Source organism: Pristis pectinata, chromosome 18 (genome assembly GCF_009764475.1).
Source record: "Pristis pectinata isolate sPriPec2 chromosome 18, sPriPec2.1.pri, whole genome shotgun sequence".
Lineage (NCBI taxonomy): Eukaryota > Metazoa > Chordata > Chondrichthyes > Rhinopristiformes > Pristidae > Pristis > Pristis pectinata.
In genome coordinates, this window is record NC_067422.1 from 18,919,176 (window position 1) to 18,938,656 (window position 19,481).

The 19,481-nt window shown below is 37.5% G+C and overlaps 1 protein-coding gene across 1 annotated transcript in view; it reads left to right on the forward strand.

Moving 5' to 3' along the window:
- abca5 (ATP-binding cassette, sub-family A (ABC1), member 5) overlaps positions 1-19,481 on the forward strand; it is a 78,499-nt gene that overhangs the window by 53,054 nt on the left and 5,964 nt on the right. Inside the window, 15 exon segments of the mRNA XM_052032985.1 lie at positions 602-715; positions 2,261-2,431; positions 3,246-3,359; positions 5,375-5,512; positions 7,808-7,894; positions 8,481-8,572; positions 10,153-10,273; positions 11,603-11,732; positions 12,248-12,339; positions 13,081-13,256; positions 13,484-13,562; positions 15,736-15,851; positions 16,878-16,938; positions 16,940-16,969; positions 18,042-18,229. Coding sequence (XP_051888945.1) covers positions 602-715; positions 2,261-2,431; positions 3,246-3,359; positions 5,375-5,512; positions 7,808-7,894; positions 8,481-8,572; positions 10,153-10,273; positions 11,603-11,732; positions 12,248-12,339; positions 13,081-13,256; positions 13,484-13,562; positions 15,736-15,851; positions 16,878-16,938; positions 16,940-16,969; positions 18,042-18,229 — 1,709 coding nt within the window.

Sequence of the window (19,481 nt, forward strand, 5' to 3'; positions counted from 1 at the left end):
CTAATGCTGATCTTTGCAAAATTGCCTTTGCTATGAATGTAATGCTTTCCTTAACTTCCTATTTTTGGTCATGGATGGAGCATCCTTTTCATAGACATTTTATTTCTAAAAACAATTAGAACTCAAACATTGACCTTTCAAACCAGTTTCAGGAAAAGTCCACTTCTTGGAAGATGATAGACCATTTTGGAAAGTATCAGGTGGCTGAAATACCACACTGAACACCAGTTTTCCTTGGGAACTAACAAGAAAATGAAGTAAAAAAGGAAATACCTCCTTTAAATGTCTGCTTCTGCTTTTCATCTGCTTTCCAAGTCCACTTAAGCCAATTCTGTCTGCATATCTTAGTAATTGCTTTTAAGTTTAAGACACTTGTTTCAGACCCAAGTTTCTGATGTGACATAAATGTAAAGGTATTTATTTTACTTTGATTTACATTAAATGTCTCTATGACTAGAACTGCTTGTCAAGTGATTGCTAAGATATATTATTGATCTTACCTTTTGATGCGAAACGATATTCTGCATTGGTGATTAACAATTGTGGTATAAATTCACTTTGAACTAAGTGTAAATATTTTATTGTTGCCTGGTACTTTTAGACAATCACTGATGCAGACTTTAAGGAAAAGGTTTATATGGCTTTGGCAGTATTGGGCTTTCTCTCAGCGGCATTGCCAGGATGCTACACCATGGACAATTCAAGAGATCGTGAGGTAAAGAGCTGATTTCGTTAGTAACACAAATGTGTCAGTTTGGATTAATAAAAGATGGGATGTAACTACCATCTCTGGGAAAATACTGTTAACTGTTGCTGAAGGACAAATTGAGGGAATTATAGAAGCTGTTGGTAAGCTTACATAAATTTGGTTTTATCAGTGACCATATGCCAGAGACACCATTCCATCCAATGTCAAGTACTTGAACATTGCATTATTGAGTTAATTACATTATTGAACCAAGGGTCACAGTCTCAGAATAAGAGCCAAGCCTTCATGATAGAGGTGAGAAGAAATGTCTTCACGCAGAGGGTAGTAAATCCGTAGAGTTCTTGAGTGAAGGGAGCAATGGAGGCTCACTTGCTGAGTATATTGCAGTGCAAATCTTTTGGATATAAAGGGAATTAATAAAAATGGTATTTGTGCAGGGAAGTGGTGTCATAATAAAATAAAATTGGGCATGATCTTATTGAATAGTGAAGCAGGCACTGATTGCCAAATGGTGTCCTGCTTCTATCTCTTGTGTTCTGCACAGTGATGCAGTGGTAGTGCTGCTACTTTTGCAGCTTGAGCTGGATGGGTTTCCCCTGACTGTTCTAACTTTCTCCCACAGTCGCAAAGACATGCTAGTTGGTGGGTTAATTGACAAATATAAATAAATCCTAATGTGGGTGGGTGGGTCCGGGGGAGGAGGAGGTGGGGGCGGTTGTTGAATGGCATATCTGAAAGATCAGGTTACAGAGAAACAAATAAGGGAATTAGATTGCTCAGAGAGCTGGAGTAGATGATGGGATAGATAGCCTCCTATGGCATCAGAAATTTGGAAATAATGGCGGCAGGAAGTAATATTGTTTGGAGACATGAGACTGCAGATACTGGAATCTGGAGCAACAAACAGTCTGCTGGAGGAACTCAGTGGGTACCCATTGTACCCAGACTGAAACAGTTTGTACCCATTGTACCCAGACTGAACCAGTTTGTACGCATTGTACCCAAACTGAAACAGTTTCATCTATGAGAATCAATAGGGTGTGATTTGATGGTGAAAGTGAATAACCTGACTTTGAAAATATCTGGCTGCATTGTTATCAAGAGGCTTGTACTTGATTTTATAACAAGCAAGTTCAGTTGATGTATTTTTAAATATGTTTGTGTTAGAGTTTTGATGCATCCACTGAAGATCCTGATGATGTTCAACTGCAAGCATCTTGATCTTTTTTGTTGGGTACCGTTGTTTGTTGGGAATTTCAAGACCTTAAAGTGTGTACTCAATAGATCAAATTAAATAAGTAATAATTGAAGTCCAAATGAAATAAAATGAGAACCAAATTACAAAACATAGGAGAGGTAAAACGTTTGTGCAGCATCTATCTAATTAGAATAATTTTGGGAGGAAACAGCAGTGTTTAACAAGAATAATTGTACACAAGTCATTGGATTCACCTGAATATTGTTGGTGATTTATTAAAAGAATTGGATTGATTACTGCCACTTTGAATTTCAGTTCCATATAGAGAAACTCAAACTGGTATCTGTTTGCAGATTAAATCTCGCTCTCTACTCCGGATATCTGGTCTTTTTCCTTCAGCATACTGGTGTGGCTATGCATTGGTGGATATCCCTACTTATTTCATCTTACTTGTATTCATGCTTGGCTTTGTGATTGCATTTAATTCCACATTTTTGCTTCATGTGGGTGCTATAATTTCAATGGTAAGTAAAATTATTAATATGGTAATTTTAGTTTTGTAAAACCGTTAAAGATACACTGAAATATACACTTAAAGTGAGTTAGAATAGGGATTCCAATCCATTTAAAAATAATCAATATATGTGGATTGGACTGGACTCCAGTAGATAATGAGTTGAGAATTTGCAGTGTGGAAAGTGGATGAGGCAGTAGGCTAAATCTTTGAATTCTGGAATGTTTTGCATTCATAGGAAAACAGATACTAAAACAAGTGAATTGTGTACATGAAGATTGATAACAGCAATAAATGGTATAACTGTACTTTGAAATACTGATTATTAATGTAGAGTAGCATGTATTGAAATAAAACAATATTAGACTAGTTTTTAAAAATTTTTTTAGAAGTTAGATCATCCAATAATCCAAATTAACCAAAAATAAATTAAACTGCCAAATTATCAAAAACACCTTATTGATTTGTGGATATCCATAAGGAAAGAAAACTTTCTTTCCTCACTCAGTTTTGCATCTAAGTACAGTCCAAAGAATGCAGATTTTAACATGGAGTTTGGGGTAGGGGCAGTGGCAGATTGCAGGTGAAGGTGGGGTTGGGGGCAGGTGAGGGGAGTGCTTGTAGAAGAGAGGTGAATTGTTTGGTTGCACGAGATATAACGTTCAGGGACATCTTAATTCTAACATCTCACTGACCTTCCTCCATTTAATGGTTGACTTTTACACTCTTCGATGGTGTAATAATAAGAGACTTGGATGTAAATTCATGCATGTATGGCACCCTAAGCAGTTGTCTTTGCTTTTCTAATTTCTCTTGTTTTACAGATGCTGTGTCTGATTGGCTGGGCCCCAGCGATGACACTCTTCTGCTATGCTTATTCCTTCAGGTTTGAACGAATTCAATCTTCTCGAGACTTTTTTATGATCTCTTCAGTTATGGTAAGTTAAGCAAAGGAATAAAACAGGAACAGTGGCCTGGACCTTGTGGACACTGGTGAAACCACATTGAAGAAAGTGTCCCATAAAGATTAATGGTCTCAAGATAGATAGGTTGCTGTCAAATTCAAAGAAATCCTATAGTGTCCAGCAGTGCTTGTGTCATTAAGCTGGCTGAGCAAAATTCACACAATCAGCAAACAGGAAGCAAAATCTTCAGTTAATATTTTAAACATTTTATAGTTCACCGTGGAAAAAAGTGTGCTTTAGCACAGCATGCAATTTCATTTGCAGTGGCAAACGTGTAGTAAAGAGTGGCAAACAAGTAATCTGCTGCGTAATTAAGTAGCCAGCTGGAAATGGTTACCCTTCCCCCTCCCCCACCTGTCTCCATCTGCCTAAATTTATTTTTTCTCTTTTTTTATGCATCTGCCCATCATTCTTCCCCTCATCTGGTTCCACCTATCACCTTCTAGCATCTGGTTCACCCCTCCCTCTCGCTTATTTTTACTAGATATATTCCCTCTGCACTCTGTCCTGATGCAGGATCTTGACCTCAAATGTTGGCCATCCCTTTGCTTCCACAGATGCTGCTTAACCTGTTGAGTTCTTTCAGCAGTTTATCTTTTGCTCCAGATTCCAGCATGTTGAGTCTCTTGTGTTTCCAGTTAACTTAATCTTGCTGGCTTAGAATGTTTGGGAGTACTTTGGGTTCTACTAGGGTGCAGCAGTTTTAGCACAGCATGCTGTGACTGAGAAGTGTGGAACTTAGAGGTGAGGGCCATGGTGCAGCTTTATATTTAAAAATTAAATTTTATATTTATTAAAACTGGCAGGACGTGTTGCAACTGCTGTTTGTAGGAGCTGATGGAAACCATTGTGTACCAAGGCAACTACATTTCCAGTAAGTGTCTACAGTTTGGGTCAGTTGATGACCTGGAGTCCAAGATTCTGACACTGAGATGCATCAGGGAGGTGGGAGAATTACCTAGACACTTTGTTCTGGGAGATGCACTCCATAGATTAAGTATTGCAAATTTGGTCAGTCAAGGGGGACAGGAGGATGTGTGGGTATCCAGAATGTGGTGCCAGAGAAGCTATAGTCCTTCCCACCTGCATTACAGCCTCTGTGGATGAGAAACTTCTTCACTCAGAGGACAGTGAATCTTTGGAAACCTCTATCCTCGAGGTTGAATTGCTCAGTATTTTCAAGACAAATCAATAGGTGTTTGCATATGAAGGGAATTAAGTGAAATGGGTGTGTGCTGAAAAGATTCAATATCTCAGAAGAAATTTCTCATCATCTCTGTCATGAATGGCCAATCCCTTATTTTGAGAGTTATCCCTGATTTTAGAGACCCCAGTCAGGGGAAACATTAACTCCACATCTACCTGAACAAGCCCCCTAAAAAAAATGTATATTTCAAAGAGACCGTCTTCATTTCCTCTAAATGTAAGAAATTATAGACCTAGTCTGTTTAATCTCTCTTCGTACAATAAATCCACCATTCCAGGAATCAATCTAATAACCTTCTCTTTCGTTTTTCCATCAGAGCCTGAGGGTTTGCTAAGCAGTAATAAGAACAGTATACAATTTAAAAATACACTTAGACAATGCAATAAAGCAAACATTTTCAGGAGTGATAATAGATACCTCAAGTTTTTGAATTTGACTTATTTCCTTGATTCCAGTAGACAAGCGTGCAAAATACAGTCTGTAGCAGAGGGCTAAATCATTGTCAGCAACTTTGAGATTGATGTAGTTACTGTCATTTTCGTGGTGCAGTGATGTTAAACGCTTGGATTTTTTTCTATCATTAAAAACCACAAACTCCAGGCCAACGATAGATATTGATGTTTATTTTCCATTTGTTCCAATAAAGCAATGTTTATTAATCCTATTTTGGGGATTGGGGATTGAAAATTGTGCATTGACTTTTGGTTAACTGGGTAGTGACAGAAATTATCAAAAATTCATTTTCCAATCATTTTCGTTTTGTGTTTGTGTTTTCTTGTAGATCAATATAGCTTCAGTCAGTCTAGTATTCATAGTCCGGCTAATACTGAAAGAAACCGCTGCCACCATGCTGCACTCCATTTTCTCAGTCTTTATTCCACCATATGTAATTACAGGATGCTTATACTTCACAGCCAAAGTAAGTAATTTTATATTAAATGTGTGTAATCTCCCTCCAATGGCTTGTTCTTCTGTTCTTCCCTCACTGTGGGGAAAGCATAACTTCCCTACAATGAGGGAAGGTCTGAAAATACATCAGTCAATAGCACTAGCAGGAAAGACTCAAAATATCCAAGGCCCTCTTCTCCTAGCCCTTGGGAGGATTAAGCACATTAAAAATTTCATGTTACGAAGTTTGTTAGCCATTGATTAAAACAACCCTTAAGGAGAGAAATTGACCTTTTGACCATGAGGCAGGTGCAGGGGAAATTATGCCAACTGCTCTGTAGGTGGGTTGTTATCAATTACAAGTAGGCCTGACAGTTAAATCACACAGGCCCCCCCTTTCCTCAGTGAGGGCCTTTAAGTCTGTGGCCTACCTGCGATTGATCCAATTCCAATTCCTTCATAGGAAATTTGAAACTATAGCTGAATAACATGTTAGACACCCTTTCAAACTGAGCCACTATTGGACCTAGACAGGGAAAATATAAAAAAGGAATTGCAAGTTTAAGGAACTGGTTCTGAACATGGATAAAAGGTAGTGTTGTGGGAATTATCTAGGTACACAAAATTCTAGTTGTTTTATACTAGTGATGTTATGATATTAAAATAGTGATAATTATTTTTGCTGCCATTATTACTTTGTAAGAATGCCCTTTCAATATAACCCTTGTTTTTTTTTGAAAAATAGCATTTTTTCCTGAATTAATGAAAATGATTTGTACACTTTGTCTGATTTGTTTTTTTAATCTATAGACTTAAAAGAATGAAGTAGAAATTTTGCAGACGACACAAAGGTCGGTGGTGTTGTGGATAGTGTGGAGGACTGTTGAAGATTGCAGAGGGATATTGATAGGATGCAGAGCTGGGCTGAGAAGTGGCAGATGGAGTTCAATCCAGAGGAGTGTGAGGCAGTACACTTTGGAAGGACAAACTCCAAGGCGGAGTACAAGGTTAATGGCAGGATTCTGGGTAGTGTGGAGGAGCAGAGGGATCTGGGGGTTCATATCCACAGATCACTGAAAGTTGCCTCACAGGTGGATAGGGTAGTTAAGAAAGCTTATGGAATGTTAGCTTTCATAAATTGTGGGATCAAGTTTAAGAGCCGCGAGGTAATGATGCAGCTCCACAAAACTCTGTTTCGACCACAATTGGAGTGTAGTGTCCAGTTCTGGTCGCCTAATTATGGGAAGGATGTGGAAGCGTGGAAAGGGTGCAGAGGAGTTTTTACCAGGATGCTGCGTGGTCTGGATGAGTATGGATTATGAGGAGAGACTAAGGGAGCTAGGGCTTTACATTTTGGAGAGAAGGAGGATGAGGGGAGACATGATAGAGGTATACAAAATATTAAGAGGAATAGATAGAGTAGACAGCCAGCGCCTCTTTCCCAGGGCACCAATGCTCAATACAAGAGGGCATGGCTTTAAAATAATGGGTGGGAAGTTCAAGGGAGATATCAGAGGGAAGTTTTTTTACCCAGAGAGTGGTTGGGGCATGGAATGCGCTGCCTGGCGTAGTGGTGGAGGCAGGTTTGTTGGTCAAATTCAAGAGATTGTTAGATAAGCATATGGAGGAAGTTAAAATAGGGGGCTATGTGGGAGGAAGGGGTTAGATAGTCTTAGGCGTGGTTTATAGGTCGGCACAACATGGTGGGCCAAAGGGCCAGTATTTGTGCTGTGCTATTCTATGGTTCTAAATGAACTTGCATCATATCTATAAATTTGGTGCTCTAAAGATGTACATCATGGCAGCCAAGTTGTAAGACTCTGAAATGCAATGGCCTTAATTAACCTGCATTGAAATTGTTGATTGGATTTTGCCTTTTATCACCAAATGAGATAATTTTTAAGAATTAACAATTAAGAATAAGATGGTATCGTCATTGTACATTTAAAAATACACTCATGCTTGACAGCAATAGCAGCAGGAAATAATTGTCAATTAAATCTTTGCTGGCTGACAGTAATTTCATTTGGATCTGGGTGCAAACATCTTCACTGTGCATAAAGCAAAAATCATAAACTGAAAATTAACACTAGTTAAGCCTGGGAACAGTGTTTTGGTGAAGCCCAAACTGACTTATTGCTAAGTGGTCTTTCTAGTAGTCATTGTTTATTGTGCAGTATCTGATGGCTATATTCAATAAACAATCACATTTAAATGTATGCATTTTGAAGTATTGGTACATGTATCAAGTTATTTTGATTCCAGTTATGCTATGTCTTTTTAAATTTGCAACATCAAAATTCTCTGATGTAAATTGAATACATAGGTATTTCTGGATCACAAGGATGAGCCCAACCCAACATTGGGAACATACCTGCAGTGGGAAAAGAACATCCTGATAACTATCATCTCGGTAAGTATTAATTTCAAACCATTGAAATTAATATAAATGCCAAATACAAATTTGTCTCTTAAAAATCAGATCTGTAAATATGTTATGAACATGAAAGAGAACTGGGAATTCTTACTTTCAGAAATGTGGGTATTTAATGGGAGAGTTATATACATAAGTTATTTATTTCATGTTTTAGCTGTGTGCCCAGAAACACTAAAGTGGTGAGAGGCACAGTGTGATTGGAGCAAATGTACCCTCATTTGAACAATGAGCTAACCTGTATCTAGCTTCCATACTGTAATTCGTGCTGTTAGGCTGTTGAAGGCTGTTGTGTGGAGATTGATCCTTGATGAGATCATTGGGCAGTGGTTTCTCATTGGTGTGATAAGGTAATGGTAGCTCCAGGAAGGGAGAGACAACAGTTCTAATGCTGAGGATAACCTGATACACACAAGTCACTATGACATAAATATTAGTTGGTGCTTAAGACCATCTTTTCTCCAAGCTTACATCTTTGCATCATTTTATAAAATCAACAAGATAATACAAAAAATTGTGGGTTTACTCATTGTTTAAGTGAAACAATTTTGTTTTGTGTTTTTAGCCTTATATTCAATGCATAGTTCTGCTACTTGTTCTACGTCGACTAGAACAGATTCACGGAGGAAAAGCAATTCGAGCAGATACATGTTGCAGGTTTGTCAGCTTGATAGACTTACTAAGTAATTACTTCTAAAATTGTGACCATACTGTTTCTTAAATGCACAAGAATTAATCTTGAAATAACTACCTAGCGTTGAATACCATTGGAAGGCAAGTGATTCTGGGCTTTGGTGAGACTAGAACATTGTTTGGAATATGAAAGCAGTTGAATGGGAATCTGTTACCATTTGGCAGCATTTTGGAGTGGAGCCTATGTTTTAGTGGACCTGGAGAGGGTGGGAGGCAAAACTGAGCTCAGAAGTAGTTCTTGAGAAAATAGAAGATATTAAGACATGGGATGTGATAATCTAATAATTTCTCCAAATATTGAACTAATTATTTTAGTTTCTGCAATACATGGGATCACAGTTCAACTTGAAATTTATCCCTTTTTAAAGGTAAACTTAGTTTAGCGTCATTCTCAAAATCGGAATCAGATTTATTATTACTGACATGACGTGCAATTTGTTGTTTTGTGGCAGCAGTACAGTGCCATGACCTAAAACTCTATAAATTACAAAACTAAATAGTGCAAAGAAAAGTGAGGTAGTGTTCCTGGGTTCATGCATCGTTCAGAAATCTGACAGCGGAGGGGAAGAAGCTGTTCCTGAATCATTGAGTATGGGTCTTCAGGCTCCTGTGCCTCCTCCATGATGGTATTAACAAGAAGAGAGCATGTCCCAGATGGTGGGGGTCCTTAATGAAAGATGCCACCTTCTTGAGACACCACTTCTTGAAGATGTCCTCAATGGTGAGGAGGGTTGTGCCATGATGGAGCTGGCTGAGTCTACAACTCTCTGGAGCCTCATGCGATCTTGTGCATTGGAGGCTCCATACCAGGCTGTGATGCAACCAGTCAGAATGCTCTCCACCGTACAACTATAGGAATTTGCAAGAGTTTTTGGTGATTTACCAAATCCTAACAAAGTAGAACCATTGGCATGCCTTCTTCATGATTGCATCAATGTGTTGGGCCCAGGATAGATCCTCTGAGAGGTTGACGCTTCCACCACTGACCCCTCAATGAGGACTGGTGTGTGTTTCTCCCAACTTTCCCTTCCTGAAGTCCACAATTGGTTCCTTGTCTTGTGAGATGGTTTGTTGTGACACCACTCAGGTGTGTGTTCTCTCAGCTTCCCCTTGCTGAAGTCCACATTTGGCTCCTTGGTCTTGTGAGGTTGTTGTTGCGACATCACTCAACCAGCCAATCTATCTCACTCCTGTACACCTCCTCATCACCATCTGAGATTCTACCAACAACGGTGGTGTTTGTGATCATCTGTGGATTTATAGATGGCATTTGAGCTGTGCTTAGCCACACAGTCATGAATGTAGAGAAATTGAAGCAGTAGGCTGAGCACGCATCCTTGAGGTGCACCTGTGTTGATAGTAAGCGAGGAGGAGATGTTATTGCCGATCCACACTGACTGTGGTCTCCTGATAAGTATGTCAAGGATCCAGTTGCAGAGGGAGGTACAGAGGCCAAGATTCTGAAGCTTGAATATTAGTACTGAGGGAATGATGGGGTTGAATATTCTATTTCAAGAATATAGATGACTTTTCTTTCATTTTAGAATATTTCCTTCAAAAAAGAAATTCAAACTCAACATAGAAGAACCTGAGAATGAGGATGACGATGTCAAAGCAGAGAGGGCGAGGGTTCGAGAGGCTTTAACTTGTCAGAGCTGTGAGGAGGTAATGAGCTCTATGTTCCCATTACACTATGAGACAACAAATGTGGTTTTGTTTTAGATGCCCAAACTCAAATCTGTGAAATTTTGAAAATTGGATATTAATGTTCAGAATATCCTTTAATTTGTTTTGATGTGTTTGCTAGAAGATAGTGTAAATCGTCAACCGGATTTGATTAGCACAGAATGGAAATAGGTTTCCACTTTGGTCACAACTATGTTTCTCAGCACATATTGCACCCGAGGTTGTACTACTTTTGAATTGTTTGTTTTGACTCATGTATTCAAATATATTTGCATACTGCAGAATGTAAAAAAATGTTTTCTTCAAAGACGGTAGTGTGGCTGCAACACACTAAAATGTCTTTCAGTCAGATGTAGCTCCATTCATCACTCAAAAAGTGCAGTTTTTCCTGCTTGATCAGTGTGTCCCTGGACTGACATCCGTAAGTGATTGGGAGAGCTATTATTAAAACTTTCACTATTATGATATCTGCTTTTGTTCTATTGCAAATGTAAAATTGTAGAATAATTAAAAACTGAAAAGAATTATTTAAAATTAGCAGGAAAAGCCAGGATTGGACTTCACAGAATTTTCTTTCAATTATCACATTGTCAAAAGAGCAAGAAGTTGATGGGTATCATCAGTCGTGAGACGAGTAATCTCCCCTCCTGCAAATTTCCCTCCTGCATAAACTCTCCAAAAACCCACTTTCAGCATCCCAAGTTGGGACGAGTTCTGACCATCCATAACTATTGATCTTATCATTCATGTGTTTGGATCACTTAAAGATCCTGCCCTACCTTATCTTTGTGACCTCCCTTTGAGAACTTTGCGTTCCTCCACTTTGGCCTTTTCCTGCCTCAAGATCCACCTTCAGTCCTCATAGGCACCTGAGCTTTCAGATGACTATTACCAAGATTTTGGGATTTTCTCCTTAATTCCCTCCACCCTTAGCTCTTGCTCCTCCTTTAGATATATTTCCCTGACCAACCTTTTACTCACCAATCTTTGCGTTCTCCTTTGAACGTTGGTATCACTTTTGTAATTCTGCTTTATTACACTGTTGTAGAGCATAGTTTATTTTGCATGAAACATTCTATAAATGTTAATTGTTGAGTAGAAATGAGAAAGACAGAGGAAATGTTTTTGTTAGAATGAATGTGAGAATATTGATGAAAAGAAGCTTTATGACATAGTTTTATGAATGGATGTTGGATTTATTTTAGTCTAGTTTGGAATGTAGGTGGCAAGCATGCTTAATTTGCAAGTATAAGCAGGAGATTTTAATTAAGAGAAATATGAATTTTTTTCCCCTTTTTAATTTTTTAGAAACCAGCAATTGTGGTCAATAATATGCGTAAAGTTTACACAGGAAAGCTACAGGCGTGCAAATGGTTTTCAAAGAAAAAAAGTAAAAATACAGTGGCAATCAAAAATGTCTCCTTGTGTGTAAGGAAAGGTAAATATACTTTATTGAGCTTGATGGATAAAACAGCCAAATATAGGTGGCAAAAAGCGAAGAATAATAACTAAAAACAAATTGGGCTGGATGAAGGGCAGATTGCAGACCGATTTGATTTCTTATCTTTTCTTTCCTCCACGCTCAAACCCTGGTTTTTAACCTTTATATCACCTGACATAATTGTTATTCAATTAACCAATATTGTCACCAAGGAGTAGTGACAGGTTGCCAGCTGAAACCTCATTTGCTTACAGTGACCATAGGTTTAATTGTGAAAGAATGAAAAATGCAGTGTATATTTTTGCCATCTATGTCAGTTTGAAATGCATGAAGATTAATCAACACATTCTGTCAAACTGTGGGAGCTGCAGATAATTTATCCCAAAATATTTTTGGCATCTCTTCCATAATACTCAGTACTCTATACAAATAGTTTAATGCAAACTTAAATGTACTGCAATAAAGTTTCCCTTGAACGAATGGCTCTCTTCTAGATTTATTTTTTCTTTCAGGTGAAGTTCTGGGATTACTGGGCCCAAATGGTGCTGGAAAAAGCACAACTCTTTCTGTGATAACGGGAGATTTGGAACCATCGGCTGGCCAGGTAAGTGTTGGATGGGTTGCAATCCTGCTATTTCTTCTTCCTTTGTGCCCTTAATCCCCCAAAATAAAATGGATCAGTATTGAAGCAAGGACACCATTTCTGTAGTACTACTCAATGATTAACTAGTTACAGGACTTGGAGCCAGCATTGCTTGTCTCCAGTATCTTATATGGCAGATCATCTGTTGCTCTGAAATTGCTGCCTGCCTGCTCCAGACCATTTTGTTTGTTCTAGCTGGGTGTAGCATAAGGGCTGTCTCAGCACAGAAAGCCACCTGCATTCACAGGACAGCTTTGAAACAAAACAATTAGCCAAAAAAGGAAAGTCTTGAATTTATTTTATATTAAATATTTCTCTTTCTCAGTAACACTTGTCCATGGGCGTGACCGACTCTTCATATGTGTGTTCCATGAACCCATTATGACAGATTGTTTCCAGTTGTCCAGAAGCACTCAAACTGAGCTTCAGGATAAGCAGTCAGGTCAGACATATGTATTTTCTGATGTGTGATCACCTGGGGCCTCCAGCAATCCACAGCAAATTTACCTTCACCAATGGCCAATTTCTTCTCGTTCCCTTCCTCCCCATCCACCACCCCACTCCCCCTCCACTATCAAACAAAATAATCAAAAATATATCAAAGTTTATTAATAGTAACCAAATAACATAAACCCATCAAATAGAATTTTAGGCCAGTTACAGTTCAGAGTAGAATATAATTTAAAATGATTGTTTCTGTAGGTATTGATGGGAGATTATTCAGCTGATGGTTTGCAGAGAGAAAGCTCTGCAGAGACTATTGGCTATTGTGCACAGGTGAACCCACTCTGGCCTAAGATTACTGTTCAAGAACATATGGAGATATATGCTGCTATCAAGGGACTTAGTAAAGAAGATGCAGCAAGTGCTATTAAACGGTAAGGAAGCATCAGAAATTCAAAGTTAACCTGTAACTAATTTCAAGAATTAATCATCTATAATTGTTTTTCAATAAACCTTTTAGAGCTTGCTACAGCAGGTTGTGTGTGAATTACAAATAAAACTTTGATGGAAATAGAACCCATATAAAAATGTGTTCTATGTTAGAGTTGCTTTCAATATCTTTGAAATCAGGATTTTTGTTTTGTCTTTTTATTGTTGGCAGCATTGTGAAAGCACTTGATCTGAAGGAGTATTTACAGAAACCAACAAAGCAAGTCTCCACTGGAATAAAAGAAAAGTATGCACTGGTGATTTGGATGTGTCCTATTTTAGTTAATGAATCGTGTATTGCACAGTGACATTGTCCAGTATTCAAGATATCTGGGTCTGGAAGATTATCCATTCAAATTTTCATTTCAGGTGATAACTTATATGGTTTAAGGTCCCAAAGATGCTTTAGTAGAGAGCCAGTCCTCCTCCTGTGCATTAACATTTTGTGCTTCTAGTTAACCATTCTTGATCTGGTCTACCAAGAGTACTTTTTTACTCTTTCCCCAATTGCCGCCCATAAGTCACTGTAACTTGACCATTAGCAGGTCCCATTCAGTTATCCTTTCTAGGATTTTAATCATAGAGTCATACGTGATAGAAACAGGCTCTTGGCCCACCAAGTCCATACCCACTTACACTAATTCCATTTTATTCTCCCAAACATTCCCATCATTTACCATTCACCTAGCACCGAGACAATTCACTGTGATTGATTAGCCTAGCAACCCCATGTCTTGGGAATATGGGATGAAACTGGAGTAACTGTAGGAAACACATGCAACCACAAGCAGAATGCACAAACTCCACGAGTAACAGAAGTCAGCATTAAGCCTTGACTTGCTGGAGCTACGAGGCAGAGGTTCTACTAGTTGTGTCACTTTGCTAATAATCTACAAAATAGATTATTAGTTTGTGTGATATTTTAGGCTCTCTTATGTTATTGGCTTTAATCATGAGAAGCTGTACTGAGATTATTCGAGCTCATTTCATAGAAATAAACTTTCGCCAGGCAGCAGAAAGACATTTTATTCCTTGTAGTTAGATCCCTGAGAAAATGTAAGTATTGCATTATCAAAATATACTTTAAAGGTTCTTGCATTCACCACCTTTAATACTTTTCATTAAATGGTTGAGTCCTGGAGATTGGAGCACATGCTTCTGTCTGCTTTCCAGTATATTGTCAAAGTGGCAGATCTTTATATGCGAATCAAAATGGTGCCCGCAAAACTATTCAATGCTGCAGGATCTCAGCCAAATTGGATTTTATTCTCAACCATTGTTCTCAAAGCACATATTCTTACTTCTCTGGTACAAAAAAATCCAAGACTAATATTCTAGTATTTTTAGTATCCAAAAGTGATTTTAAATTGGCAGTCAGGAGATCATGTCATGGACATTCTGACCTCTGCACCAATACTACACCACAGTGATTTCCCTACTTACCCAGCAGGAGAAATTGGTCATCTTTAAGAACATTGCGGTTAGTTTGTATTGTGTGTAGTTTTTTTCTGCATTATATTAAAAAGCTGTTTAAAACTTTAGTTTTCACTGTAAGATGTTAGAGGAATACTAATCATATACTACGCTTGATGATTTGAGTACCTCCAGATGCTATCCAAGCTAGAAAAAGATACCCATTCCTGTGTAAATGAAACAATGTCACTCAGAATTACATGAATTTATTCTATAACCAGTATCAGAAGTGTGAATGAAAAATCATTCATGCTTCTATTGAAAATGTCATTTGGACTGATTTTAAAATTTAACCCAACCAAATTGGGATCCATGAATCGTAAATAAGGGCTCTCCATTAAATTAATTATTTTGATTTCAACCAACTCCAATTTGGTTTGAGAACTAAACTAACCAATCTGTCTGAATTGTAACTAAATTCGTATTCAGATTTATAGATTTTACCAAAATTTTTGCAATGCAAATTTAAAACTATTGCTAAAGTAGGTATTATCTTGAAGCTTCAGTAAGGAGACATTAATAAGGCAAAAATTAATTTCCCTCATCATTTACACACAAGAGGAGAGAGTAGGATTAATATTTTGGGTTAAAGACTTTCATCAGATACTTATTTAAACCTGCATTGTCAAATCTATATTCCTGTTATTGCATTGATTTCTAACCCACAGTTTTTTCCAGCTTTTGTACTTATTTTAAATTTCCTATCATCTGCAGTGTTTAACTTTTCATTCTTTCATCATCTGACACTAGGCCACTAATACAGAAGAGAAATACTGATGGGTTCTGTAAATGACTTAAAATATTTACTTTATATAAGTTTGTGAAATTGTATCCTATTTAGATAGCTACTGTACCTCTTTGAGATCTGAAGCATAGAACATGATCCACTTTATCAATAGTGCCACCAATGTTTGAATTATCCGTAATAAGTACATGCAAAAATTATTCCAGTGTTTCTCTTGTTTTGAAGTTGTGTTTCGCATTTGTGCCATGCTGGGAAATCCTCAGATAGTGTTAATGGATGAACCATCGACGGGTATGGATCCTAAAGCTAAACAGTTCATGTGGTAAGTTAGCAAAATTATTCATCTCAGAAAGTAATATTAATGCATTCAGTTGGAAATTGACACCGACTACATTGGGCTGAATTGTTCATCAGGCAGACCACCAGTTGCTATGAACAACTGCTGTATTTGCCTTTGCCTTAAGACAGCTGACCAAAACAGCCCTCAGCAGCTGTTGAACAGCTGTCCTCCCAGCAGCTGGCAATCGTATCCCCACATGATGGCCAGGAGCTTAATCTCCTTGGCCACTAAGTTAATAGGACTGCCTCCCCCTTCAGTGGTCCAGGCCTCCACATGGCCACCCCAGTGTGCCAGCTACCTAGTGACATAGGGTACACCACAGTCCCAGCCTGTCAACTCCAATCAGGTGCTCAACAGGCTTGTCAGTAAACAGTGAGTGAGTGGCATATGTTGCATCTGCAATTTATCTGCAAGATATTCATTTGGACATCCAGCACATTAAAGTTTTGTATGTACACTATTTGATATTATTTTAACGATTTACAGCTGCCTTTGAAATCATGAAGGTAGCTGGATTTCCTTTGGTCTGAAAGTGAAAAGTAGAATCCTGAGAGGATCTATAATTTTTTTTTTACCTTCATGTCTTTTTAAAATCTTTATCTTTTGACTTATTAAATCTACATTGTGTTCTGTTAAATTTGTCCATTCCTAGTCTAGGGTTTTTCTCTTCCCTTTTTATAAACTCAAAATTTTTGACAAGGCACAATATGCAAAAGCAGAAATTGGTGGTCTTCAGACTTATAATACTATAGGCAGAAAATGTAAGTTTATAGACAACATAAACATGTTAAGTGAAATGGAATGTTCTGCAAAAGCGTTCAGTAATGCCATTTTGTCGTCTTAGTTTCTTGGGTTCTTGAAGAAAATTGGTTATTCTGGTCTAGGATTTTTTTAAATCTAAGATCTCAAGCTGACACTATTTTCCAACTTGCACATTGTTCTCCATTAAACACTGAATTTGTAAATGAAGTTAAATTTAGAAAAATAATTTTATCGTATTTGTTTCAGGAAAGCAATTCGTGCTGCATTTAAGGACAGACAACGTGGTGCCATCCTGACCACACACTATATTGGAAGAAGCTGAAGCACTTTGTGATCGAGTTTGCGATTCATGGTGTCAGGACAGCTGAGGTATTTCCTTTGTGAAATAGTCTTGCTAGTGTAGACAATAGATCATTCATTAAGAGATGTATTTAGAATCACCAGGTGATTAATGACATCAGTCATTTAGTTTTGGTGACAATCTGATTACCAAAGTGCAGTATAAAATAGGTAAATGAACATTGGTGCAATTGTTTATGGCACAGTTAGACAACGTGGAGAGGTGTTCTCTGTCAAGTGGAATTTAATGGTGAACTTGACAAAAAAAACTGTTTACTGTTCAAACTATTATTATTGTCCAGGTTTTAACAATTGCTGATGCTTCCATTAGTTGTCATAGAATTTAAAATCTCACCATAAATAGATAAACCACTCTAAGTTGGTTATATTCCTTTCATTGCTATTTTCTACAAGCACATCATAATTTGTTAAAGTTAAGTTTTGTGCCTTTGCTTACTTAAAATTAATAAATTGCTAAAAGATGGACAGCAACAGTGTACAAGGTTATATGAATAATTGTGTGGGCACAAAACTCTGATTAACATCTAAAGAAATGGATTACTGCATTAAACTTTGAATCTATGATGTCAGTTGACAAGGTTACGATGGATTGGAGTAGATATATTGCTGACTAACTGATTAGTGACAGTTTATGATGAATGTATATGCAGCTGAGGTTGCCTTAATTCTGCTACTTGTACTAAAACCGAACTGAGTCTAGATATGATAACTCTACTGATTCAAAATCAGTGTTAATAGTGTTAAAACATATACAGACGACTCCCCACCCGTTATGGCAGTTCGGGTAACAGAAATTTGCCCTTACGGAATTCACAAATCATTACCAAAAAAATCTGGGAAATGGAATAAAAATTCGCTCTTACAAAATTTATGTGGGGGTAAAGTAGTAAATAAACTTTTTTTTCTGACTTGCATTTCTTGACGCATGCACGGCTGATGGAGCTTTGAGTGACAGAAAATCACAAGATGGACTGTTTATGAGCAATGCAACCCTCGCCTCTGTCCCACCTTGTAACATGGGGGTCGACTGTACAAGACTGGGTAATACAGTAAAACTTGGATTATCTTGGTTGTGAACAGTGTATTGGCTCCATTCAGCATCTAAAGAGCAAATATGGTGGTGGATATACACTGGAAATGAAATTGAAAGATGAGACCATTGAATCGCACCGAAAATCTGAGATTCATGATAAAATAATACAAATTTTTCCCCATGCTCTCTCAACAAGAAAGGTAAAGTACTTACCAAATGTGTTATTTGCCTTTCTCACCACAACCTGCTACTTTCTGATTTTAATGATTACAAATTCAATATTGTAGTATTTTGTTACATTTTAAATGCAATGTTATTGATTTGAAAGCTTTGGAAATTGGGTATAATTTTAAAACAGCACATTGAGCAATTGGCATTGCACTGTAGCATTACCGTTTGAATTGCACAGATGGCAGATACTTTAATTTTTCATACTCTTGCAAGGTAGTCACTTCTAAAATTACCACTTGGAGTTAACATGTTGCAAGATCCAAAGTTATCTGTACATATTAACTGAGTTTACCTGTGGCAAATTTTGTGGACATTATTGACGTTTACCCCTATAGGAGTAAATGCCACAATGATTTGCCATCATTGATGCAAATTTATGGAGGAATAATATCAGAAAATTATGTCTGGTCTTACTGAGTTCAAAAATGCAGGTTTTAGTGATTTACTTTTAAACTATTTACTGGGCACATCACAACACCTGCTAAGAATATTACTATTCTGTTCTTCCCATACTTGGCTGAGAGATTTAGCTAAACTTTGTGGAAGTTGCTGATTTGGTTTGTTTATTCTGCAGCATTCCAAAACCAGGAAAAATATTGTTTGGAATTATACGTTCATCCTTCATAGTGAATTGTTGTCTCTGCCTCTCAGATGTTTAAGCGGATCAGAATAATTAACTTAAAAGATGAGGATGTGATTCCCAAATATGTTTACATCTTCATTGTGATGACCCAAATAAAGCTTTTAGTTATCTTGTATCACAATGTATTTTGTCTGTTCTGCATAACCTGATACTGTTGGTAGTTTGTAAACAATGCAGTGTTTATATTTATGTAATAAACTAACATAATTATGAAATTGAATTGAGTTTGGAATGCTCCAGACTGCATTGACTCCATACGTCGATCGTATCTTGCTTCCACAGATGCTGCTGAACCTGCTGAGTTCTTTCAGCAGTTTATTTTTTTGATGTACTGAAAGTAGTGCTTAGTTTCAATGATGCTGTTCCTATTTAGAAAGCAGTAAAAGCTGCATGGGGAGAAAAGACACACTAGAGATAAAGCGTGATAATGTTAAATTGCAAATGCATCTTCACCCGATGTGATAAATTTTGCAAAGTGGAAAGTACATTCAACATAATTTTGCTAGGATGAAAACTGTATCCATGAACTGGAAAATATTCCATCTGTGTAGAACTGTTTTGTGTACTTCATCTTTTTTTTTCC